Source organism: Pan troglodytes, chromosome 2 (genome assembly GCF_028858775.2).
Source record: "Pan troglodytes isolate AG18354 chromosome 2, NHGRI_mPanTro3-v2.0_pri, whole genome shotgun sequence".
In the NCBI taxonomy this organism is placed as follows: Eukaryota; Metazoa; Chordata; class Mammalia; order Primates; family Hominidae; genus Pan; species Pan troglodytes.
The window spans coordinates 36,441,675-36,468,698 of record NC_086015.1 but is presented as its reverse complement, the minus strand read 5'-3'; the positions used below and the strand labels follow the sequence as shown (position 1 = coordinate 36,468,698).

The 27,024-nt window shown below is 44.7% G+C and overlaps 1 protein-coding gene across 2 annotated transcripts in view; it reads right to left on the bottom strand.

Moving 5' to 3' along the window:
- Positions 1-27,024, bottom strand: part of CMTM7 (CKLF like MARVEL transmembrane domain containing 7) — a 63,648-nt gene that overhangs the window by 1,412 nt on the left and 35,212 nt on the right. Inside the window, exons 2-4 of one of the 2 annotated variants that reach the window (XM_003309683.5) lie at positions 11,734-11,907; positions 3,881-3,979; positions 957-1,038 (exon numbers count right to left, since the gene is read on the bottom strand). In XM_003309683.5, coding sequence (XP_003309731.1) covers positions 957-1,038; positions 3,881-3,979; positions 11,734-11,907 — 355 coding nt within the window. The remainder of the gene's footprint in view (positions 1-956; positions 1,039-3,880; positions 3,980-11,733; positions 11,908-27,024) is intronic. The other variant, XM_003309684.7, reaches the window with a different exon arrangement.

Genomic DNA, 27,024 nt, shown 5'->3' with positions numbered 1-27,024 from the left:
AAAAAACAGATTATGAAACAGCACATGAAGTTTGATCCTTTTAATAAAAGCAACAGATATATATATTTTCAGAGAGAAAATATCGAAAGGATACTCAGTGCTACTTCTGGGTAGTGTGATGACAGATGGCTTTTTCTTATTTTATTTTATTTTTTAAGAGACGGAGTCTGACTATGTTGCTCAGATTGGTCTCAAACTCCTGGGCTCAGGTGATCCTCTTGCCTCAGCCACCTGAGTAGCTGGTACTATGGGTACACACCACTGTCCCTGGTTCAGACGGTTTCTATTAAACATATTTTTTATCTGTATTTTCTAAAAACCTACATTTTATTTTTGTCATTAGGAAACTTAAGAAAAAGCTGGCTGGGTGCGGTGGTTCATGTCTATAATCCCAGCACTTTCAGAGGCTGAGGTGGGAGGACTGCTTGAGCCCAGGAGTTTGAGACCAGCCTGGGCAACATGGTGAGACTCCACCTCTGAAAAAAAAAAAAAAAAAAAAAAATTGAAATTAGGCATGGTGGTGCACACCTGTAGTCCCAGGTACTCAGGAGGCTGAGGTTGGAGGATCACTTGAGCCTGGGAGGCGGAGGCTGCAGTGAGCTCTGATCGTACCACTGCACCAGCCTGGACAACAGGGCAAAACCCAATCTCAAAAAAAAAAAAAAGAAAAGAAAAGTAAAGAAAAAGAAAGCAAGCAAGCAAGAAAGAGAAAAAAGCTTGGCCACCCGAGGCTGAAATGTTAGGGCATCCTTGGATGTGTGGAGATGGGAATGTGAGGGGAGATTCTGGGGTCACATCTTCCCCTTTGCTGGCCCCTGTGCTCTAATACTACTTCTAAAGTCCCCTTGGAACACAGCCTTCTCAACAGCAGGGTTTGTCCCTATGGCTGAAGTCAAGAACAAGCCGTCCCCCCCTGTTCCTGAGAGATCCTCTGTGCACAGATAACCAGAACTCACCTGTGGACTGGGTTACACACGAGATCTTATAGGACAGCCATATGCTTGCCATGCAGAGGAAGGTGGCCATGAAACCAAAGATCTGCAGTGGAGAGAGGGGAGAGGAAGTTCACAGGCCATAGGGCTAATTACTCGGGCAATCCTGTCTGCTTCTCATCTCTGTGCTTGTTCCCTTCATGTCTCTGGCCAGAAAGGAGCTTGGAGAGTCATCTAACCCAACCACCTCATCCTGGATCAGGTGCAGAGAGGAAGCCCCGCGAGGCCCAGCCACTGGCCCCAGTCCCCCAGGTTGGGCCAGGTCAGGGCTGGCAGCCAGGCCTCTCGGTCTTCACTCTTGGCAGCTTCAGTGCCTGGTCTGGGTTTACATTTACAAGCAAGCTGGGGCTAAGCCAATGGACTTTGATTATCCTGGACCAAAAGAGAAGAAAAGGATGAAATTTTAATTTGGGTTAAAAAAATCTGAACGTTCCCATGATTTGTGGTGTAGTGGCGTTGTTTGCATTTCATTTGTAATGACTTTCTGTTCCATTCTGGCTTCATAGCCGTATTAGAGCCAGAAGCCGAGGCCTTTACATCTAGGTTTACGTTTGTACATATTAAACAATATTAGACTCAACTAAGTCAAGGCAGCACCCTTTCCCTTTCTCAGGGTCATCCAGCGCTCAAGTGTGAGGAAGGCTGACCTAGCCCAGCCCCCTCACTTGTAGATGAGATTCGGGTGCTGGGAGACGAAGAGTGCCTGTGGGAGGCTCATCAAATGGTCGAGGAAGAGGCAGTAGCTTCTTCTGGAATCTCTGGGCTTTGAAGCCTGCAGCCATTTTCCTTGCTTGTGAACAACACCGGCAGCTGCAGTGGTGAAAACTTACTGACCACTTTACTACATCCCTACCAGGGTGCGAGGCCCTGTGGGTGTATTGATTCCTTTAACCCTCACAACTCTGCTGGGTGGGTGCTAGGATTACCCACCCTGCTCCTCCATTTCACAGCTAAAGAAACAGAGGTACAGGCGGTCAACTGTTTTGCCAAAGGCCACAGAGCCAGCAAGGGCCAGATATGGGATGGGAGCCCAGGGAGCCTGGCTCCAGAGTCCGCACTCTGCAGTACCGGGTGCCTAGGTGTTCTCAGACCCACACAAAGGCCTCCACTTCACTACACCGCCACTGGTGTCCGGTGAGAATGGTGCAGGGGCAGCTAAGGGTAGGATTTTCAACAAGGTTTGGTTTTCTTTTCAAGCCCAGATGCTGCTTTACATAAACAGCTGCCCCCACCAGCCCACATCCACTTCTTCCCCGGGTTTCTTTTCCTGGGCTCCTTTTGTACCAATTGTCTACAGCACATAATTAGCCTATTAGAGCCTGTCCCGGCCTCTCATTGTCTGTTCTGCACAATTAGCACGTTATATACCATCCCGGTCCCCAACTGTCTGCACTGCATAATTGAACAGTTTATTATATCGCTACAGAATGCTATTCTAGACTACAACGCCTTGTTTGCTAATTGTTTCATGTGTCTTGTCTCCTAAGCTAGACGACCACTTTCTTATAAGCAGGGACCATATTTTAAAAATTTCTTCTAACTTCCTCATAGCCCAGGTTTGGTCCTAGGCACACATACAGCATATGATGAATGTTAGCTATATAGAGATTCCAGGGCTAAACAGCTTTGTGCAACCTGAATTACCAAACACAGTGGGAATCTCCTCAAGTGGGCCCGGAAACACAGTGGGCACAGGTCTCCTGTGTGCCTCTTCCAGTACCCTGCACTGTAGCTGGGCAGGTGTTAAGCTTCAGGGGGCAACCATCCCTCTCTTCAGAGACAGCAGAGAGAGGGGGCAGAGGGGTGTGATGGTGGGCTGTGGGAGCGCCATGTGGAGCATCAGTGTTGGGAGGTTTGGCCACCGTCTACAGTGACCTTCTGCCCCCATGCTGACCTTCAGAGGAGAGACTCCATCCCTCAGTGGAATTCCAGGAGCCAACCCACTCCCAGGCCAAAGTCTGGAAAATTTTGGTAATATATGTAAGTGAAAGACAACGAATGTCACATACAGAGAGAGCTTTTCTTTTTCTCTTTTTCTTTTTTTAAGACACAGGGTCTCAGTACGTTGCCCAGGCCAGACCGAACTCCTGGGCACAAGCATTCCTGCCGAGTGCCTGGGACTACAGGTGCATGCTAGCTACCACATCTGGCTTGAGAGAGCTTTTCTCAAAACTCATTTTTAAAATCTTGTCTGCTCATCAGTGAAGCAAATCAGTGTTGGCCCACAGGCCACTGAACTATAAATAGTTAGCTAAATCAGAAATCAGATGACAGGAATCTATGAATCTTTAAAAAAATAGTATATACATCTGTATGTATATACATATATATGTATGTATATATCTCACAGGACTGTATTTTTGTATATTTCCATCTAGTTCTATTTATGGCTATCAGATGGATCAATTTTTGCCTCTGAAAGATACAGGAGTATTATTTCCTGGCCTGAATACTGTTAAAAATCAGGAATGGCAAAGCTCAGGCTCATGGCATGTATCTCTAATTGATCACAGTACATTTCCCACTGGGCCCAAAAGAGGCCCCAGCATCTGTCTCTGCATAGTGCTGAGGCAGCCAACGAGCAAATGATCAGAGTGGGTGTGTGAATTAAAACCCGCCTGGCCCCCTGATTTCAGTAGTGCCTGTAAGAGAGAGAGGCCTGGGCTGCTGGGGCTCTGTGAATTTGCTGGCAGCCCTGACAATCCACCTTCTGGGACTGTACGCCTCTGCTTAAGGCTCTTTGGAGAGAGCTGATGGCTGGATCAAGGTAGGTATTGATTCTATGAAAGGAATGCCCCAGAAACCAAGCCCTTCTCTTCCCCCATCAGGAAGAAAATGAGCATTTTAAATAAGAATTCATTCCTAAAGGCTCCCCAAAACATCCTCACCGCTCCGGCTACCAGTCCGCTCTGGTTGTAACTCTTGGAAGCTGCCACAATGGAGGCGATGAGGAGGAGCAGGGTACCGATTAAATAGTGCAGAAGTTCCTGGGGGCAGAAACAAAGCAAATAAGTGGGTAGGGCAGTCCATTTCTGGTCCGGGAAGAGCAACTGGACATCAGAAGAGATGAAAAGAAAGGGAGAGAGTGACGCTTCCTCTTCTCCCTTGCAACACGCAAATGGGATGAGCAGAGCCGCTCGCAGGCAGCCAACATGGGGGCTGACCAGGAAGAGGCCAAGCAAGACAGAAGTGATGCCGGGCAGGCAGGAAGGGAAGAGGACAGAGAGAAAGGAAGCTTCTGGTGTGAGCAGAGATAGCCACTAAGGACGCCTCTACTCCTGAGAGCAATCTGTGGACAGTGCCTTAACCTCTGGCTAAAGCTACTAAAAAGCAAACGAGCTTCTTGCAACTTCCCGGCTGGAGAGTTTAAACAAAGCTCCAGCTCGGAGAAGCAAAGTACCTTAAAGAGATATTTGCCTTTCTCTTCTGCTTCGGAGAAAGTTCTGGGCTAACAATGTGCTGGTCTTGTGTGACTGATGGGAGTGTCAGCCCACTCTGTGAATGGCCCCAAGTGTGGACTTGAGAGGTATTCATTCCCAGGGTCCCCCGTCAGACTCAGACTCTAGAATGAGATCAGTGGCACTTCTGTGAAGTGCCTGTGGATGTGTGGTGGCAGCTGGCTTTCTCATTCCTGAGCCTTCCTGCCTTTTTTTTTTTTTTCTGTCATTCCCTCTTCTCTTTTCTCCAGAAGAGTGCCCTCCCGGCCAAGCTCTGCCAATGAATCCACTGGCAGGACTGGTTCCACCTTTGCTTCTCGCCTTGGCCCATGGGCCATGCATTTCCACCCCACTCACTCATCATGATTAATCAGCATCCTTGCAGGCCCTGGATGAGACGGGCCTTTCAGTGGCGAGGGAAAGCTTCCATCTCACCCTTTCTCTTCCCCATTAAACATCAGATCCGAGAAGAACTGAGGCTGGGGGCCACTTCCAGTGCTTGCTCTGAATCCAGGGTGCATCCATTTTCAGTTGTCTTCAATGAGAATTTAGAAATCATTCCTTCATGAAGTTCTGCCCCTTAGGGCAGGCAGCTATTAACTTTTGGAAAAGCATTCCAATTTAAAGCTGTAGCTCCTCTCAAAGCCATGTAAAATCAAAGACCCTGGTTTCTCCCTTAGTGACTAGAAAGGAATATCACAAGATAGATCACAGAGATTTTAACTGAAGAACAGATGAGTAACTGCAAGTTCCCCACCTCCAAGATTCTCAACTATTAAGACAGAGGAGGATGACATGGGGCAGAGAAAACCAACTTGAGAGAATCCTAACCGGAAGTACTTAAATAGTATCTCAGCCAAAAATGTGTGGCTGAGTCTGTCCTTCCAACTTTCACTCCTCATGCAGCCCACTCTTGTGCTTGTCCCTGAGCTTTTGTTCTCTCCTTTGCTTGTTCAGTATCTGCATCAGGTAAGCCCCAGAGGAATTTGTTCTCAAAAGAAGCAGAAAAAAAATGCCATAACTTTGAAAGGGGCCTTAGAACTTAGAAACACAAAAGAAATTTCTCTCAAAATAACAGTGGGTAATAATGTTAAGTGTGAACAATTAAACAATCTAATCAAGATGCAGAGGTGGTCAGATTGGATTAAAAAACCAAAGCAAAACAAGAAATAACTACAGTATGTGCTGTCTATGGGAGAGAGACTTTATATTCAAAGATAAGGAAATGGCATGCAAACAACAACCAAAAGAAAGCCAGGGTGTCTACACTGCATCAGACAAAATAGAATCAAACACAAAAAAAAGTTACTAGAAATAAAGAGGGACATTTTATAACAATGAAAAGCTGAATTCGTAAGTAAGATATAACAATTATAAACATATATGCACCTAATAAAAGAGCCAAAACACATGAAGTGAAAAATGAAAAAAATGAAGGAGAAAAACAGACAATTCAAAAATAATAGTTGGAGAATTCAATATCCCTACTTTCAGCAATGTATAGAACAACCAGGTAGAAGGTCAACAAGGAAATAGAAGATTCAAACAACACCATAAACTGACTAGACCTAAAAATCCTCTATAAAAACTCTATCCAGCAAAAGTATAATATACAAATATACAATGTATAAAAGTACATTCTTCTCAGATGTACACAGAACATTGTCCAGGATAGACGATATATCAGACCATAAAACAAACTTCAATAAAGGTAAGAAGGACTACAAAATATGTTCTCTGAACACAATGGAATCAAATTAGACATCAAGAGCAGAGGGAAATCAGGGAAATATATAGAGATTAAACAACATATTCCTAAATAATGAATGGATCAAAGAAAAAAAATCATAAGAGAAATTAGAAAATACCTGGAGATGTATGAAAATGAAGACACAATATACCAAAATTATGGAATACAAGTAAAACAGTTATCAGAGGGAGATTTATAGCTGTAAATGCCAATATTAAAGGAGAAGGAAGGTCTCAAATTAGATGATGACCTTCCACATCATCTTAGTCTGTTTTGTGTTGTTTTAATAAAGGAATACCCATGGCTGGGCAATAAATAAAGAAAAGAGGTTTATTTGCCTCATGGTTCTGTAGGCTGTACAAGAAGCATGGCACCTGTATCTGCTTCTGGTGAGGGCTTCAGGGAGCTTCTACTTTCTGAAGCAAAGGTGAAGGTGAGCAGGCATCACACAGCCAAGAGGAAGGAAGCAAGAGAGAGGGGAGGAAGGTGCCAGCCTCTCTTTAATAATCAGTTCTCATGGGAACTAACAGAGCAAGAACTCACTTATTACCACTAGAACAGCACCAAGTCATTCACAAGGGATCTGCCCCCATGATCCAAACACCTCCCACTAGGCCCCACCTCCAACACTGGGAATCAAATTTTAACATGAGATTTGGAGGGGACAGATATCCAAACTATATTATACATTAAGACACTAGGAAAAGAAGATCAAACTAAACCTAAGGCAAGAAGAGGAAAGAAAATAATAAAGATTAAAGCAAAATTTATTAAGATAATAGGAAAACAATAAAAAAATCAATGAAACCAAAAACTGGTTCTTGAAAAGATCAACCAGATTGACAAATCTTCAGCTAGATTGATCAAAGAGAAAGAGAGAGAGAAGATGCAAACGAAAGAGGAAACATTACTACTGCACTTACAGAAATAAAAAGAATGTAAGAAATACAATAAACAATTGCATGCCAATAAATTCAATGACTTAGATGAAATGGACAAATTCCTAGACATATATACTACTAAAATTGACTCCAGAATAAATGATACAATCTGAAAAGATGGTAAAATTAGAGTTCGAATTAACAATAAAAAAAATTACCCACAAGAAAAGCTGAGACCCAGATGGTGTCACTGCTAAATTCTACCAAATAGTTAAGGAATAATTAATACCAATTCTGCACAAACTCTTTCAAAAGATAAAAAAGGAGGGAATATTTCCTAAATTATTCTGTGAGGCCAGTATTAACTTGATACCAGAACCAGATGGACATCAGAAAAAAAGAGAACTACAGACCAACAATATCTCTTTTAAATACAGATGCAAAAAATCCTCAACAAAATATTAGCAAACTGAATATACCAGCATATAAAATGGGTTATACATTATGGCCAAATGGAATTTACCCCAGGAATGCAAGGTTGGCCCAACATATACAAACAAACCAGGCCAGGTGTGGGGGCTCATGCCTGTAATCGCCACACTTTCAGAGGCCGAGGAAGGAGGATCACTTGAGCCCAAGAGTTCAAGACCAGCCTGGGCAACATAGGGAGACCTTATCTCTACCAAAAACAAAAAAAAAATTAGCCAGGCATGGTGGTGCACACTTGTGGTCCCAGCTACTCAAGAGGCTGAGGTGGGAGGATCGCTTGAGCCTGAGAAATAAAGGCTGCAGTGAGCCATAATTATACCACTGCACTCCAGCCTGGATGACAGACCAAGATCCTGTCTAAAAAAACAAAACAAAAAAAACAAAAAACAATGTAAGACACCATACTAATAATGGGAGAAAAACTCATCACCTCAGTAGATATGGAAAAAGCAGTTGACAAAATCTCATACTCTTTTATGATAAAAACACTCAACAAAGTAACGCTAGAAGGGAACTTCTTCAACTTGATAAAGGGCTTCTACAAAACACTCACACCCAATGTTATATTTAATGATGAAAGAAGGAATGCTTGCCTCCTAACATCAGGAAAAAGATAATGATGGCTGCTCTGCCATTTCTATTCAATATTTGTCTAATTTAGTCAACTAATTTCTTGCAATAAGGCAAGACAATGAAATAAATGGCATCCAGATTATAAAGGAAGAAGTAAAAATATCTCTATTTGCAGATCATGTTTACAGAATATCCTATGGAATCCACTAAAAATATATTAGAAAAATATATTAGAACTACTAAGTAGTTCAGCACAGTTGACAACACAAATCAATATGCAAAAAGTAATTGGATTCCTATGCACTTGCAATGAACAATCTGGAAATAAAATTAAGAAAAAAATTGATTTAAAATAGCATCAAAAAGAATAAAATGCTCAGACACAAATTTAATTTAAAAAGTTCAGGCCAGGCACAGTGGCTCATGCCTGTAGTCCCAGCATTTTGGGAGGCTGAGGCAAGAGGATTGCTTGAGCCCAGGAGTTTGAGGATGCAGGGAGCTATGATCTTGCCACTGCACTCCAGCCTGGGTAACAGAGCAAGAACCTGTTTCAAACAAAGCAACAAACAAAAAACACTTTTACTCTGAAAACTACAAAACATTGAAAGAAATAACAGATTATCTAAAAAAATGGAAAAACTTCCCATGTTCATGGATAAGACTTAATATTATTAGGATAGCAATATTCTCCAAATTGATCTATGGATTCAACATAATTCCTATTATAATCCCAGCTGATTTTTGTAGAAATTGAAAACCCGATTCTAAAATTCACATGGAATTGTAACGATCCAAATCAATCCTAAAAAAGAAGAATAATTGGGAGGCTGCATACTTGCTAGTTTTACAACTTACTACAAGGCTACAGTAATCAAAATAGTGCGATAATGGCATAACGACAGACGTATAGATCAATGGAATAGAATTGAGAGTCCAGAACTAAATCCATGTATTTAATGGTCAACTGATTTCAACAAGGGTGCCAATGCCATTCAATGGGGGAAAGAATAGTCTTTTCAACATACGATGCTGGGATAATTGGATATCTACATGCAATAGAATGAAATTGAACCCTTACCTCACACCCTATGCAAAAAACATTAACTCAAAATGGATCAAATACGTAAATGTATAAATTAAAACTATAAAACTCTTGGAAGAAAACATAGAAGTAAATTTTCGGCCGGGCGCGGTGGCTCACGCCTGTAATCCCAGCACTTTGGGAGGCCGAGGTGGGCGGATCACGAGGTCAGGAGATCGAGACCATCCTGGCTAACATGGTGAAACCCCATCTCTACTAAAAATACAAAAAATTAGCCGGGCGTGGTGGCGGGCGCCTGTAGTCCCAGCTACTCGGGAGGCTGAGGCAGGAGAATGGCGTGAACCCGGGAGGCGGAGCTTGCAGTGAGCCGAGATCGCGCCACTGCACTCCAGCCTGGGCGACAGAGCGAGACTCCATCTCAAAAAAAAAAAAAAAAAAAAAGAAGTAAATTTTCACAATCTGAATTTGGCAATGGCTTCTTATTTATAAGAAAAGCGTGAGCTAAAAAAGAAAAAAAATAAATAAACTAAATTTATCAAAATTAAAAGCTTGTGCTTTAAAGGACACCATCAAAAAAGTGAAAAACAACAGAGAAAATATTTTCAAGTCATATAGCTGATAAGGGACTTTTATCCAGACTATAGAAGGAATTCTCACAACTCAATAATGAAAAGACAAATAACCTAATTAAAAAATAGGCAAAGGACTCGAATAGACATTTCTTCAAAGAAAATATACAAATGGCCAAAAGCACATGAAAAGATGATTAACATCATTAGTCACTGGAGAAATGAAAATCAAAACCACAGGAAATAACACTTTACACTCACTAGAATGGCTGGAATCAGAAAGTCAGATAATAAGTGTTGGCAAAGATGTTGTGAAATTGGAACCTTCATACACTCCTGGTGGGAATGTAAAACAGTGAGCCACTTTGGCATACAGTCTGGCAGTTCCTCAAACAATTAAACACAAAGTGACCATATGACTCAGTAATTCCCCTCCTAGATACATACCAGAGAAAAATGAAAATATGTCCACACAAAAAACTTGTATATGAATGCTCATAGCAGCATTATTCGTAATAGCCAAAAGGTAAAAACAACCCAAAGGTCCACTGAAGATGAATGAAAAACAAAATGCAGTCTGGTCTATCCATACAATGGAATAATATTTGGTTATAAAAAGGCTGGCATGGTGGCTCATGCCTGTAATCCCAGCACTTTGGGAGGCCAAAGTGGGAGGATTGCTTAAGGCCAGGAGTTTGAAACCAGCCTGGGCAACACAGTGAAACCTCATCTCTGTAAAAAAAAAACACACAAAAATTATCCAGGTGTGGTGGCATGCACCTGTAGTCTCAGCTACTCGGGAGGCTGAGGTGGGAAGATCACCTGAGCCTGGGAGGTTGAGGCCGCAGTGAGTCGCGATCACATCACTGCACTCTAGCCTGGGTGACAGAGTGAGACCCTGTCTCTAAAAAGAAAAAAAAGGAAAGAAATACTGATACCTGCTACAACATGGATGAACCATGAAAACATTCAGCTAAGTGAAAGATGCCAGTTACAAAAGACCACATATACAATTCCATTTACATGAAATGTTCAGAGTAGAAAAATTTTAGAGACAGAAGATTAGTGATTGCTTAGGACTGGAGGGATGAGTGGTAGGGAGGTGACAGCTAAAAGGTATGGAATTTCTTTCTGAAATGATGAAAATGTTCTCAAGTTGACTGTAGTAATTGTTGGACAACTCTGGAAATATACTAAACTCCACTGAATTGTACCCTTGAAATGGGTGAACAATACGGCATATGAACTGCATCTCAATGAAGCTTTAAAAAATAATACAGTGGGAAGAAAAAGTCTGGCAACTTCTGACTGTCTCCTCAGCCCCCACTAGTCTCTTTTAGCCAGAAAATCCTATCATTCAATCCTCACAACAGCATCAATACCCATCATCTTCACCTACAATTTCCTTCCTGTTCCTTTTCCCAATTCATACACACACACACATTCTCTGTTGCTTGAGAAAGTAAGCATGGGGCAATAGCCACAGCCTTCTTTTTTTTTTTTTTTTTTTTTTTGAGACAGAGTCTCACTCTGTCACCCAGGCTGGAGTACAGTGGCTCGATCTCGGCTCACTGCAAGCTCTGCCTCCCGGGTTCATGCCATTCTCCTGCCTCAGCCTCTCTGAGTAGCTGGGACTACAGGCACCCGCCACCACGCCCGGCTGATTTTTTGTATTTTTTAGTAGAGACGGGGTTTCACCGTGGTCTCGAACTCCTGACCTCGTGATCCGCCCGCCTCAGCCTCCCAAAGTGCTGGGATTACCAGCGTGAGCCACCGCGCCCGGCCAGCCACAGCCTTCTTGTAGCTGGAAAGTGAGTTTTAAAACCCAGCAGGACATCAAGCAGAGATGTCCACCAAACAATAGGAAATTCAGGGCAGAGGCAGCAAAGAATGGTTAAAGAGGTGAGATGGGCAGACGGGAAAAACTCTGTCAGGTCTCAGTACTCTAGCTAACATCCTGACTTGTGCATGCGGAGGACAGGGCCAGACCACTCTCTTACCGACAGGGGCCAGCTGATACAGGTGAGCACGCGGTAGAAGCGGAAGAGGTGGACCAGGTAAAAGGCGAGGATCATTATCAAGTCGCAAATGGTGACCACTTCAAAGTAGCTGTAGGCGCTGTAGTTGGTCCACAGGGAGCTCCGCACGCAGATGAAGGCAATCAGCAGGGTGACCTGCCACATAAATAGAGACATCAGAGAAATGTTTGCCCAAGACGGGCACCCAGGGAACAAACAACGGAAAACAACCAAGCATCCCCCGGCAGGCCCACATTGAAGAACTGCTATTAATACAATTCAGGTTATTTCCATACACACTGGCTGGAAGGTTGGAAGACTGCAACTTCATGTGGTACACACTTTGAAACTACTGTCTGTGAACACTGATGACGGCAGAGACTGACTTCGTCCTCTCTGAAGTTTGTTAGATTGTGCTGGCGGGAAGCCCCCTCAGAAGAAGCAGGAAAACAAGAAAATAACAAAGCAGAACCATCCCTTTCATCTGCTGGATATCCACAGAGCAAAGAGGACAGCGTGATGGTGACCTGGGGTTTACATATTAGGCCCAATTGTATGAAGTTGCCAATATTTGATGGTTTTTGACCTACAAAGATGGTCATTCATACCTTACAGCTATCAACTGACAGATAACAAGTTACCATTTACTGATGTCTGACATACGTGATCTCGCTAAGGCCATGCAGAACCCTGCCAGGTAGACAAAATCATCCCCATGTTCATAAGGGGAAACTGAGGCATGCAGGTTCAATCATCAGTCCAAGGCTATCTGGCTTGTAAGCAGAAGTGGGATTTGAATCCAGGTCTGTCTGACTCTAAGGACCATGTTCCTCCATGTCAGATGCAGTTCTACCTCCCAAAAGTGTAAGCTCTGATCATAACAAGCCGAGAAAGGTGGACGGGTTCTCAACCATGCAGGAATCCTGTTTAAGAGGTGAGGCTGCTCACCATCAGGGCATGTGGTGAGAGCTCACTAAGAAATATCGCAGCACGAGTGAACATGCTTAACGGCCTGCTACTGAATTAATAACCAGATGAAAACTACTAGCAATGCATGAGTACAAGAAAGTAGAATGAGGAACAGTCTGAGCTTCTGTGAAGGCCAAAGAGAAAACCTGTCTACTCCATGTAGGGAACAAACCAGTAACACACAGGGTTCAATGTGTGTAAAATCTTAGAATCTACTTATTTATTTAGTTATTTAGTTTTTGTTTTTCTGAGATAGAGTCTGGCTCTGTTCCCCAGGCAGGAGTGCAGTGAACCAATCTCAGCTCACTGCAACCTCTGCCTCCTGGGCTCAAGTCATCCTCCCACCTTAGCTTCTCAAGTAGCTAGGATTACAGGCGTGTGCCATCATGCCTGGCTAATTTTCATATTTGTAGTAGAGACGGGGTTTTGCCATGTGGCCCAGGCTGGTTTCAAACTCCTGAGCTCAAGCAATCCCCCTGCCTTGGCCTCCCAAAGTGCTGGGATTATGGACGTAAGCCATTGTTTCCAGCCAGGAATCTATTTAAAATGCACAACCAATTTAGGAAAAAGATTATTTTATACACTGCCTCTCTCCTATGAAGGAGTGATTCTTTTTTTTTGAGATGGAGTCTCACTCTGTTGCCCAGGCTGGAGTGCAGTAGCATGATCTTGGCTCACTGCAACTCTGCCTACGAGATTCAAGCGATTCTTTTGCCTCAGCCTCCAGAGTAGCTGGGACTACAGGTATGCACCACCATGCCCAGCTAATTTTTGCATTTTTAGTAGAGAGGGGGTTCCACCATGTTGGCCAGACTGGTCTTAAACTCCTGAACTCAAGTGATCTGCCTGCCGCAGCTCCCCAAAGTGCTGTGATTATAGGTGTGAGCCACCGCGCCTGGCCAGAGCAGCGAGTCTTAAAGTGTGTGTGTGTGTGTGTGTGTGTGTGTGTGTTAGTATATGGGTGTGTTAGCGTATGGGTATATGATTTTGTGTCCTATGGGACATTTGGCAATGTGTGTATATATTTTTGGTTTACACAATTTGCGGGGATGGGGGTTGCTACTGGCATTTAGTGGGTAGAGGCCCAGGGTGCTGCTAAGCACCCTGCAATAAATAGGAGAGCTCCCATAGTAAAGAATTACCCATCTCCAGCCCCAAATGTGGCCCCTCAACTACAGTACTACTGTTGAAAAATTCTGCTATAGAAAATGTCAGTCTACAATGAGAATTAAATCACAAAATGGGGCCTGGTGCACGCCTGGCATCCCAGGCTCACGCCTGCAATCCCAGCACTTTGGGAGGCCAAAGCGGGTGGATCACCTGAAGCCAGGAGTTTGAGACCAGCCTGGGCAACAAGCAAGACCCTGTCTCTACAAAAAATACAAAAACTAGCTGGGCGTGGTGGCATGCACCTGTGGTCTCAGCAACTTGGGAGGCTGAGGTGGGAGGATCAATTGAGCCTAGGAGGTTGAGGTTGCAGTGAGCTATTATCACGTCACTGCACTCCAGCCTGCAAGACAGAGTGAGAGTCTGTCTCTAAAAAAATAAAAATCAAATCAAATCACAAAATGGATCTAACTCCAGTTAAAACAGTTGATGCTGAAATGCTCTTATTTTCTAAAGCCCCTTGTTGCTAGCCCACTATCAAGATCCTCAGCAATAGGTACAACAGCTAAAAGAGAACTCTCAGCTGGAAGCTTGAAGCAGGTATGGAGAGTGCTCTGCTTACCAGATCGAAACAGAAGAGTGTGGCTGTGACACAAAGAGTCCCTCAACATTTGTGTATTTCCCTTTGCTAATGAGCAACGCAAGTGTTTTCATTTTTTCGGTTCCTCTGAAGCTAGCCAGCCATGGTGATATAATGATTCACACCTCTGCCTTACTCAGGAGTGTGCATGATCGCCAGGGCTTTGCTGCTACGTTAGTCTTACTTCCAGGCCACATCTACATGGGGAAGTCTAGGGGTCTTCCCAGCCCCACAATGACCTCCTCAAGAACTCAAGTATCATTATTCAAGGCATGACTGAAAATGCAGATAATGTGGGATTATGCAGCGTGATTCCTAGGTAGAGAGGCAATTTTGCATCTAGTTTAATGCAGAGATTAAAATAATTTTCCAACTCGTCGTTGAAGACAAAGTTAGCTCTTTTTCATGGTGACACAGGGATGTGGAAGTTTCCCAGCCAACAAAAGGGGCCTGTGCAGGTCAGGTCTTCCTGCTCTGAGCTTCCAGGGCTGAGTACTGTGTAGTAGGAAGTACATTCCTGCTCTATCAGAAACATCTCGAACCTTTCTGGGAAACTTGCTCATGAAATAACACTTTCTGAATTCGGTTCACTGGGCCTATGGCCATCTACCATATGACTTTCTTTAGGAAAGCCCAATTTTAGAAAATCTAATTTAGCCAGAGTATGGTGTGTGCTTATGCGTGCTCCTAAAAGCTTCCTTTTTGCCCAGGGATTCATTCATTCCAACTTTAAATAGCCAGCATCTTAGCCAGCATATTAAGTTAAAAAAAAAAAAGATTTGACTGACATCAAACTTTTCAGAAATTCTTCTAAAGCCAGTAGGTAACTTCTGCAAATGCTGGGGCCCCCTGAATTATTTAGAAGCTTAATTCCTGGGTGACAAAATAATCTGTACAACAACCCCCTCCCATGACACAAGTTTACCATATAAGAAACCTACACAAGTACCCCTGAACTTAATATACAAGTTAAAAAAAAAAGCAAAGGTGAAGTAGAAGAAAGAACAAGACAATAGTGGGGAAAAGGCGCTGGGGTGTTTATCCCTGCCCTCCTCCCGCCAGCTCCAACCCTCTCAGGTGTCTTCATGTTCCCAGTTAGAAAAGCAAATGCACAAACACGCCTGAATTCAGAGAGGACTGGAGGTAGGGGTTCTGACTTCAGGACGGAGTGAAGCAGCTGGGAGGCTCCTGGAAGACAGATGTTTCTGTGTAGAGTAACTTCAAAGTGATGCTGTCCAAAGGGTTCACTTTGCCTCTTAAGGTGCCTTCTAGCTCCTCTCGTAACGGTTTGTTCTTTTATATTGAACTGTCATAAAAATAAAATATCTAACATAAATGTCCAGGGGTTTATTTTATTTATTTTATTTTTTTGAGATGGAGTCTCACTCTGTCGCTAGGCAGGAGTGCAGTGGCAACATCTCAGCTCACTGCAACCTCCACCTCCCTGGTTCAAGGGATTCTCCTACCTCAGCCTCACAAGTAGCTGGGATTACATGTATGCGCCACCATGCCCAGCTAATTTTTGTATTTTTAGTAGAGACAGGGTTTCACCATGTTGGCCAGGAGAGTCTCGATCTCCTGACCTTGCGATCTGCATGCCTTGGCCTCCCAAAGTGTCGAGAGTACAGGCGTGAGCCACCGCGCCCGGCCTATTTTTTTCTTTTGAGAAAGAGTCTCGCTCTGTCACCCAGGCTGGAGTGCAGTGGCGCTATCTCCACTCACTGCAACCTCTGCCTTCTGGGTTCAAGCGATTCTCCTGCCTCAGCTTCCTGAGTAGCTGGGACTACAGGTGTGCACCACCACGGCCGGCTAATTTTTATATTTTTAATAGAGACAGGGTTTCACCATATTGGTCAGGCTGGTCTCGAACTCTTGACCTCAAGTGATCCACCCGTCTCAGCCTCCCAAAGTGCTGGGATTACAGGTGTGAGCCACGGTGCCCAGCCATGTCCAGGGGTTTAAAAGTAACACTGCAAGAGCCCTCAACTCAAAGCAAGGGTCCCACAGACCAGCCATGATACCACAGAATCACTGGAATTAGAATTCCAGATAAGAAACATCACTCCCTGGAACCTGTGTCCTTTCTGACTCCATTCTGTCAGAATTCTTACTAGAAAGAAGACATGATTTTTTGGAAGGAGCAGAGGGTTTAAATTTCACAAGAGATGAAGGAAGCTGACATGATCTGAGAAAAGTGATGGTCCCCTGAGGACTCTGGAACCAAACTAGTCTGGTTGCAGCTTGAGTGTACACCCACAACCAGCCAGGTACCAGAAAGTTTGCCCAGGTTCTCAGCCTGGCTGAGCATCCTTCCAGAAAGAAAGGAGATTTTGAGGTCTACGATGAAAAATCTCTATAGAAAACTCAAGAGGCAGTTTTCAAGAGACGTCTGCTTCTGATTGGGCTGGGGAGGTGTCTGGTGGTCTCAGGACCCTGTCTCCTGCCACCCATGCTTGGGAACATTTCCTCAGCAGACCTGAGCCCTCGTGCCTCTGCCAAATCTGGTCCACTGAGTGTGCCTGTGTCTGGCTAAAGATGGCACCAGACACCTTTCCTTTTGGAAGCCCTGGACTGGATGCTGGTAGGTCACCCAACCCCACTGTCCCTGCATCTGACCTTGGAATGATACTTCAGTGAGAGAAAGCAGGAGCAGGAGAAGTAACTGATGAAAGCTAACATCAAAAGCCTCAGACCCAACTCTAAGAGGCTTTCCAGGAAATCCCCAGGAGATGAAAGCCAGGCTTGTTCAGAAAGTCAGAGATGCGGATAAGGATGCAGTGCCTGGAGCCTGCATTTGTAAATGTTAGTGGGCCCATAAATGACTGCTTGGCAGTGGCAGACAGGAAGAGGAACGTGGTATGCTCCCAACTTTGGCTGAATTTTGCACTGAGTGTAAGGAGATTCACCCGTGCCTCCCTGTTAAAGTCATCATCATCTAATAGCCTTTATGCAATCTCATTGACACCCACTGGCTGAGAAACCTGCCCCATGGCTTCCTCTAGGTCCTGTCTCACTCACCAACATCAGAATCTTGCTCCAGAGTCCTGCCCATGCTCCTGTTCCCCCCAGCACACAGTTTTGTTTTGTATCTATAAATGAAAATGCCATAGAAACCCAAGGGAGGGAGAATAATCTAGGAAATATGTCCGGGGTCCTGAGCTCCAGGCCTTGGGCAGCTCAATGATGCACCACTGGTTTCTGAATGTAACTTCACAGCAGAGTCACCTGTTTGCAGCATACCGAAAACCAGATTCTATGTTTGTCCATGCTGGGGGTAATTCTGGAAGGACACATAAGAAGCTGGTAACAGCACTTGCCTCTGGGGAGGGCAAGTGATATTTAGTAGTTTTAAAATCCACTTGTTTTGTTTTCTTATATTGTAAGAACCACATATTAAGTTTCAAAAAAGCAGTTTTAAAATGATACATCTTAGAGATCTTTAATGTCATACAAATATAATTTTACCTTTTTCTTTTCATTGGCTATATAGTATTTCCCAGTATGGCAGTGGCTTTATTTAACCCAGGGTTTCTCAACCTTGGCATTACTGACATTCGGGGCTGGATAATTCTTTGTTGTAGGTGGCTGTCCTATAGGTGGTCTTATCACAGCATCCTGGCCTTTACCTACGAGATGCCAGCCTTTACCCACTGCCCACTTACAACAACCAAAAATGTCTCCAGACATTGCTGTAGGTCCCCTGGGGGGCAAAATTGCCTCTGGTGGAGAATGACCTACTTAATCTTTTATTGGTGGGCATTTAGCACATCTCCAGTTTTTCATTAATACAAACAACCCTGCAAAGAATTAGATGTACTTCTTTGTATCTGTATGAATATTTCTTTCTTTTTTCTTTTGAGATGGAGTCTCTCCCAGTCGCCCAGGCTGGAGTGCAGTGGCACAAGCTCCGCTCACTGCAAGCTCTGCCTGCCGGGTTCACACCATTCTCCTGCCTCAGCCTCCCGTGTAGCTGGGACTACAAGCATGCACCACCATGCCCGGCTAATTTTTTTGTATTTGTAGTAGAGATGGGGTTTCACCGTGTTGGCCAGGATGGTCTCGATCTCCTGACCTCGTGATCCGCCCGCCTCGGCCTCCCAAAGTGTTGAGATTACAGGCGTGAGCCACCATGCCTGGTCTCTGTATGAATATTTCTGATAGACTCCTAGAAGTGAAATTACTGAGTGAAAGCATATGCACGTTTAAGATTTTGTTGTTTATTACCAAAATGTTATCCAAAAGAGATACCTGTCTCCCTCCACAGGGAATCTTGCCAACACAGATTAACAGTATTTAAAAAGAATGGAAATAGTATCGTACTATTTAAATTTTCATTTCCTTAATTACTAGTGGATTGGATATCTTTTCATATGTTTATTGGCTACTGCCTTTTCACGTTCTTGGCCTAATTTTCTATTGCTTCCATTTTTATTATGGATTCAAAGAACTCTTTATATTCTAAATACTAACTTACTTAGTCTCTTATAGACATTGCAAATATATTCTCTCCATCTCTCATTTGCCTTTATTTTTAGTCTTTTGTTTGACTAAAGTTAAAAGTTTTTATACAGTCAAATCTATGCATCATTTTTTATAGTTTCTGGGTTTTGTGTCTTGTTTTCTATCTCAAAATTACTTAAAAAAAAAAAAAAAGAAAAGAGGCAGTAGGTGTAATCTCAGTGCTTTGGGAGGCCAAGACAGGCAGGAGGATTACTTGAAGCCAAGGGTTCGAGACCAGCCTGGGCAACATAGTGAGACCCGCATCTCTACAAAAAAAAAAAATTTTAAAAATTGGCCAGGCATGGTGGTATGCACCTGTAGTCCCAGCTACTCAGGAGGCCGAGGCCGGAGGATCACCTGAGCCTAGGAGTTAGAGGTTGCAGTAAGCTGTGATTGGGCCACTGCACTCCAGCCTGGGTGACGAAGTGAGAACCTAATTCATAAATAAGTAAAATAGTCCCCTACATTAAAAATAAATATTTGCTTCCTTTAAAAATATACATACAATTTTTAGTTCTTTAGTCATCTGGGATTTATTTTTGTATTATTATTGTTATTATTTTTTGAGACGGAGCTTCACTCTTGTTGCCCAGGCTGGAGTTTAATGGCGTGATCTCGGCTCACTGCAACCTCTGCCTCCCAGGTTCAAGTAATTCTCCCACCTCAGCCTCCCAAGTAGCTCGGATTACAGGCACCCACCACCAGGCCCAGCTATTTTTTTTGTATTTTAGTAGAGATAGGATTTCACCACGTTGGCCAGGCTGATCTCAAACTCCTGACCTCAGGTGATTCACCCGCCTCGGCCTCCCAAAATGCTGGAATTATAGGTGTGAGCCACTGCGCCCAGCCTGGGATTTATTTTTGTAGATGGCATGAACTAGGGCAAATAGTAGGGTTCTGATTGTATCCAATCAGTCAATCGATTGTATTAACCTATCTTCTGGACAGCTCACTTTTTCCCCATTGCTTGAAATGCCACCTTTAATAAAAACTTCTATCAGCTCACTTCCAATCCACCGTCCACACAGCAATCATCATCAACTTTAAAACACCTTAAAGTCTTAACATAAAACCCTTCGATAGTCCCATACTCTTGAGTCAGTTCAGCATCCTCTAATGAGGCCCAATGGAGCTGCAGGTTCTGATCCCAGCTACCTCTGTTTCTCTAAACACATGGGTTCCTAGAGTTCCTCACACCCTGCCCCTCAGGAAGGTCCCGAATATTCTCTTAGGGTACCTTTGCAACCTGTACTGTATCTATGTTTGTTGGTTAACTTGTTTACTGCTAACCTCCCCACCTAGAATGCAAGCTCCACGAGTGCGGGACTCTGTTGGTTTCACTTGTATCCTTTATGTGCCCTGCACATAGTAGGTGCTCAATTCAACACTGGGTGAATGAATGGTTCCTGGGCTCATCCTGCCATCCTCTGTGACAGCTCCATGACACTCTTGCATTTAAAAAGCCCATCTCCTTCCTTCACTGGTCTGTAGGCCTTTAGGAGAGAACCATGCTGTGTTTTTGCCAAACATCAATTAGGGACTCAGCACAAGGTCCCTTGTGACCAGGAGAAGAGGTGACTTTTGGAGGCTGCCCTCAGAACATCTTTACACTTGGTAGAATGTACTCATCAAATGCCCCCGGAGGGTGCCATTCAGGCTCTCCAGGCAGACTACCAGGGTGTGGCTGTGATGTAGGGATTCAGGTTCCAGATTCTTGGCTCGTGATGGGGCCAGAACATTCTCTGCTTGTTATTCAAGCCAGGCCATGTTCTTTTCATCCCCAACCGATTTCTCACAACAGGTGCAGCCCAGACCGATGGTCTGTACCACAATCACATCACTGAGTCACCACCGTACTTCACTGGCAAAGGTCATCAGGATCACATTTAGAAAGTTCGGGCTAGAAAGCTCAACTTGTCAAAAATGTCACTGCATCCAAAAGGGCAAGAAGCAAAATTGACACTTATTGTGTAGCAAACCTGGTGGTTTGGTGCTTGTGCTGAACTGAACTGAAATCACAAATTTTGGTTTGCAACAAGCAATGGTTTTTCTCTAGCTTGTTTCTCTTTCAGTGTCTGACGCAATTTCCTGGTTTCTTTTGGGGCTGACTAAATTTCAAGACTGCAAAAAGAGCATTTTCTGCTGCTCACTCTTGTCATCACTACAGGAGGACATAATTCTTTAGATAGGCATGGGAGCGAAAGGACGGGGCTGTGGACGGTCATCTCCACAAGAAAATCCCTGGAGGAGTAGGTCATCAGAGGGGACCAAGGGCAGCTGACACAATGTGGGGATGGCACAGGGCATTGAGGGTTGAACCCCAAAGAGAAGGGTATCTGCTATGGCTATCAGCACAAATCCTAGGATGCCAAGAAGAGCAAAAGTAATCACTAACCCTGATTGTACGCTCACCGTGCACCAAGCTCTATGTGCCTTGCATCTGTGTGGCCATCTTATCCTCACAAGCTTACAAGGTAGGCACTATTACTCTCCTCACTGTACAAAAAGGAAGGTGAGACACAGAGACATTGAGTGATTTGAGCTGATCCTACAACTAGTGCATCCGGAGCCAGAGCTGGGACCCAGGCAGCCCGGCTCAGCAGGCACCTCTTCAGGGCTGCTGCCTCTTGTTGCCACAGCAATGATGTCCCGCACCATAGAGGCTGTGGCTCCAAAGGGTACCCCAGCCTCACCACTGGTTATTGACATGTGGTCACCAAAAGTGAACAGCATAGAGAGGAATGGGTGGGGAAGATGTCTGGGGGTCAGGGCCATGGGAACCCCCAGGGGTGAAGGAAGCACTCGCTGAGGCAGGGCAGAAGGTATGGAAGGCCAGGAAGTGATTTGGGAAGCCTGTGGTGGGACGAGGCAAGTGGAGTGGCAACCATCTACTGAATACCCACTAGGTACCAGGCAGTGCAATGCTGGTACATTTAATCCTCACAACTGTGGCCAGGTGGCACTCTGCCCAATTCACAGATCTAAAGAAAGTGAGAACCAAGGGCAGGTCACTTGCCCAAGGAAGATCACCTAGACGGCAAACGGTGGAACCAAGAAGCAAATCCAGGTCTATCTGAATCCAAGGCTCAGAAGAGGGAGCATATCCCAGAGGGAGGCCTCAAGAAGCGAGCTTGGGCTGAAACAACTCGGTGGTTTGAGCTTGTACCCAACCCCAGGGTAGGAGGTGTCTCCTCTGAAGTCAGCAATGTTGACCGGGCTGGTCTTGAACTCCTGGCCTCAAGTTATTTGCTCACCTCGGTCTCCCAAAGTGTTGGGATTACAGGCGTGAGCCACTGTGCCCGGGCTGAAATTTTTAACTAAGTTCATCACAACAGTCCTAGGAGGTAAGTACTACTATCATCTTTTTATGTGGAAACTGAGGCATAGAAGGTCAAGTAACTTGCTCAAAGTCACACAGCCAGGTTAAGGAGCCAGGCCTGGGACCCTGGCCTGCAGCTGCAGAGTCCTTGTTCCTAACCACTATGCTGCTCCATTGCAGGCTGCACTTGCTTGTATACAGAGCCCCCTGTCCCAGCTTCTGGCCTCTGTTTTCAGTCGAGGGCCTAAATTCTGTCTGGTCCTACCTGGGAGTGAGCACTGAGAGCTGGGTGACAGAAGGCAAGACCACAGTTTAACACTGCCTCAGATTCCCTTACACTGGCCAGCAGGGCTCTGGGACTCCAACTCACCAGGCTCAGCCCATTAGATATGTTGCTCATGTCAAGTCTCTTGCTTAAAAAAAAAAGTGTTACTCTAATTATAGAATCAATACTTGCTCATTATAGAAATTAATTCAGGCAGGTGTCTATTTAAGAAAACAAAAATTACCCATAATGCTACTCCTCAGAGATAACCACCTCCCCTCGCATTTCGAGGTATTTCTTTCCATGTTTGTATGTTTCAAGCACATATGTACTATTTCCTCTTTTCAAAAACGGGATCATACTGTACATATAGTTTTATCCTCTGCCTCTTAAAAAGACATTTTCTCATTTGTAGATGCCACTCAATTCAATCATTCTGCTTCAAAGCCCTTATCACTGCCCAGGAAGTTATATATTTTACCTGTCTGCTTACTGTCTGTCACCCCTGAACATAAGTTCCATGATGATCTGTTGTGTTCACTGTTGTTTTCCCATGCCAGAAACCTTGAATGGTATATTGGTTCTCCATAGATATTTGCTGAATAAGTGAATGAATGAACAAATGCAATTTTATATCCTTTTATGGCCCAGGCATTGTGCTAGGCCATGTTCTTACTCCCTCTCCACGTACTGTCTAGAGGAGAGGTGAGTAAAGAAACACAAAACCATCACCCTGGTGCAAAGTCTTATCTCTAACACGTGGGATGACAGCAGCACGTTCACTCTCTCCTGTCCATCCTGAAACAAGTAGGGGCTTTACACTCAGAAGCAAAGGGTCATCAGGAGAGCTGTGTCTCACACACACACACACACACACACACACACACATTCAGATGTAGATCAGGCCAGAATGATGCTTCAGTTGGAGACAAGCAGCCTACTAAGCGCACATCCCATCAAGGCTGCCTCTGACCCACTGCATCATCAACTGTGTGTACAGTCTGACCTTAAGTGCACACAGCAGAGACTACATGGATTCACTGTTGTGTCCCTAGTGCCCAGCACATAGTAGGCTGTCAATAAGTCATGTAGAACTGAATCTGGGGTTGAATCGAATTCTCAACAGTAAAAATGGCCAGCAGGCTCAGTGCAGGCTCTCTGGGGTTTGTAATAGGGAGCAGCCCTGAACACATGTGATTTTATAAAGGCATAAGCGGAATGCGGACGGCCTGAGCAGGCACCGCCATGACAAGCAGACACGCTGGCCAGCAATTTATACACATTATGTAATGATTGCAGATGAGATGAAACAGCGCAGGATCTGCTTCACAACAATATGGGAGCAAACAAGTACGAGGGATCTTTTGGGGGGGTGGTGACAGAAATGTCAAAAATTGGATTACAGTGATGGCTGCACAGCTCTGTCAGTTTACTAAAAATCACCGAATTGCACACACTTAAAAAGAATGACTCTTTTGATATTAAGTTGTATCTCAATAAAGCTGTTAAACAATAACATGTCAGTGGAACCACAGCTCCACAAGGACTGACCATGAGTTGGTGATTGTTGCAGTCAGGTGACAGGTACACAAGTATTCACTGTGCTATTCTCTCTACTTTTGTGCATAGCTGAAATTTTCCATAAAACATTTTTTAAAAAATACACTGCTCGGCTGGGCGCAGTGGCTCATGCCTGCAATCCCAGCACTTTGGGAGGCTGAGGCGGGTGGATCACAAGGTCAGGAGATCAAGACCTTCCTGGCTAACACAGTGAAACCCTGTCTCTACTAAAAATACAGAAATTAGCCGGGTGTGGTGGCGGGCGCCTGTAGTCCCAGCTACTCGGGAGGCTGAGGCAGGAGAATGGCGTCAACCCGGGAGGCGGAGCTTGCAGTGAGCCAAGATCGCGCCACTGCACTCCAGCTTGGGCGACAGAGCGAGACTCCATCTCAAAAAAAAAAAAAAAAAAAAAATTCACTACTCCAGCCAGCCGTGATGGCTCACGCCTGTAATGCCAGCACTTTGGGAGGCCAAGGCAGGTGGATCACTTGGTCAGGAGTTTGAGACCAGCCTAGTCAACATGGTGAAACCCTGTCTCTACCAAAACATAAAAATTAGCTAGGTATGGTGACGCATGCCTGTAGTCCCAGCTACTCGGGAGGCTGAGGTGGGAGGATCACTTGAACCCAGGAGGTGGAGGTTTCAGTGAGCCGAGATCATGCCACTGCACTCCAACCAGGGTGACAGAGTGAAACCCTATCTCAAAAAAAAAAAAAAAAATACACTGCTCAATAAGCTTAGAGAAAGAATTAACAGTCATTAAGACAAAAGAGGGGAGGGGGAAAAAAGGATTCAGATTTGCAGTCATCACTCTTCCCATAAAGGCATGAGAGGAAGTTGTGAAATTATTCTTTTTATTTTTAAAACTATAAAATAATAATTCTGTTTAATAAGCAATTCGAGCAGTGTGATACACAATGGGGCTTCACTCAAGAGTAGACAACGATTTTTGGTTCCTTTCGATAAACTGAATGAAAGTGCAATAGTTCACATTCTGACCACAGCCAGACCAAACAATGAGGCTCTACGTTCACAAAAGTCACCAGTGCAAATACCAGCGCAGAGCCTTGGTGGGAGCAGGTCTGGTGCAGTCAAGCAAACCCTGGCTGGTGTCTGAGTGGGGCCAGGTGGGCCACAGGTGGGCAGCTGTTATCTGCGGCTTTCCACGACTCTCAGGTGCAAGGTGGGCTGAACACAGCTCATCTAAGTCTCTGTGAAGAATAGAAGAAACCTTCTGGAGCAATGACGATCAGGATTGGCTGGAAAAACAACCAAGCTGCTTGGATCAACTTGGTAGAGAAAAGAGCCTGAGGTGTCTGGAAATATGTCTGGCATGGTATAATTTTACAAGCCAAACAAAGATGTTATGTAAGCAGAAAAAGGAGCAAAAGGGCTCACACTAAGATGAGACTGACTCCTTACAGCCAAAGCCCAGGCCGGCTTAGCCCCCAGCAGGGAAGCCGCCCCACAACACCTCAGCTTCACTCCTTTCTAAACCTCTCTCCTGCCTGAATCTCACAGACACCCTTGACTTCCTGCTCTCTAGAGGCTCAGCAGACACTTAAACCCCTTCCTAATTGGCAGTTCATTGAAACTCCTGTTTATTTTACATTTCTCCTCCATGAGGTACCCCGATCTGGTTAGTACTGAGATGAGGAAATGAAGGAAAAATTCAAGGTCAGGCAGGTGGCTCCAGGAGTCGGACTCTGAGGCTGCAGGGAGGACTGAGGCTGCACTCTGGCCACCTCTGGCAATGGGGTTTGTTGCAAAGGGCCTGGGGAGCCCTCTCAGCACCTCTCAGGCAGGCTTTGGAGAGAGGTGGTGGGCCTTCCTCACTGCTCAGGGTATAGCCACAAGCGGGCATCCTTCTCTCCTGCTCCTGTGTGTCCCTGCCATGTATTCTGGGACCAAGCCCCTCTCACAGCACACTCTCCACAGGAAGGACCGTATTTACCCATCACTTCATGGGCCTCAGACCTTCCTTGTGTCCAGACTATGGATAATGCAGTCTCTGCCCTAGCCAGTTTGGCCCAGGGTTAGGTGATGCCACATACTGGCATAGCTTCCTCAGAAGAGGCTATGGGCATGATAGACACTTAAGATTTTGATCTAATGAGACTTCCTATTCTAAACACTACAGAGGTCTAATACAAAGTCCACACAAAATGAAGCTCACAGATCATGCCAAGGAATAGCCCCAAACTCCCTTTCCAACGTCTGCTTCTACTTTCCCATGCGTGACCCATGTCCAAATTGAAGTAGACTACAGGTCATTCTCTATCCTTTAATCTGCCCCCTGCCAAACTCCTGCTTCTAGATCAGATTTCCAATAGAACTTTCTGTGATGATGGAAATGTTCTCTACCTGTGCTGTCCAATATGGCAGCCCATGGCCTCCTGTGACTACTAAGCCTTTATAATGGGCTAGTGTGACCAAAGAACTGAATTCTTAATTTGATTTTCATTAATCTAAATCTATATAGCCCTCATGTAGCTAGTGGCTATGGTATTATACAGTCCCAGACTGTCTAAGAAGCACTCTCTGCCCTCCTGGTCCCCATACCGAGGGCACCTCTCCCGCCCACCCTTTCTCTAGCATCTGCCACAGCTCCTTCCAGTCTCATTCTCATGCGCTTCATGAGAAGAAACTTCCTTCAGATCCAGGCAGGGTTTGGGTTTCTTTGGATCTCACAAGGCAGCCACTCAATAAAAGAACTCACTACGTGTTTGTCCTGCTCAGTGGGACCAGACCTTTGTCCCTCCTTAGATTAAGTATTGGGCTTCTAGGAATGGCTACTCAGCTAGTCTGGAGAAGTCAGTAACCTTTCATAAATAGCAGCCAGGGAGTGGTCCCTCCAGCCATGCCCTGAGTTCATTTCTGTGTAAACCCAGTTGTATTTCCACTCAGTTCAAT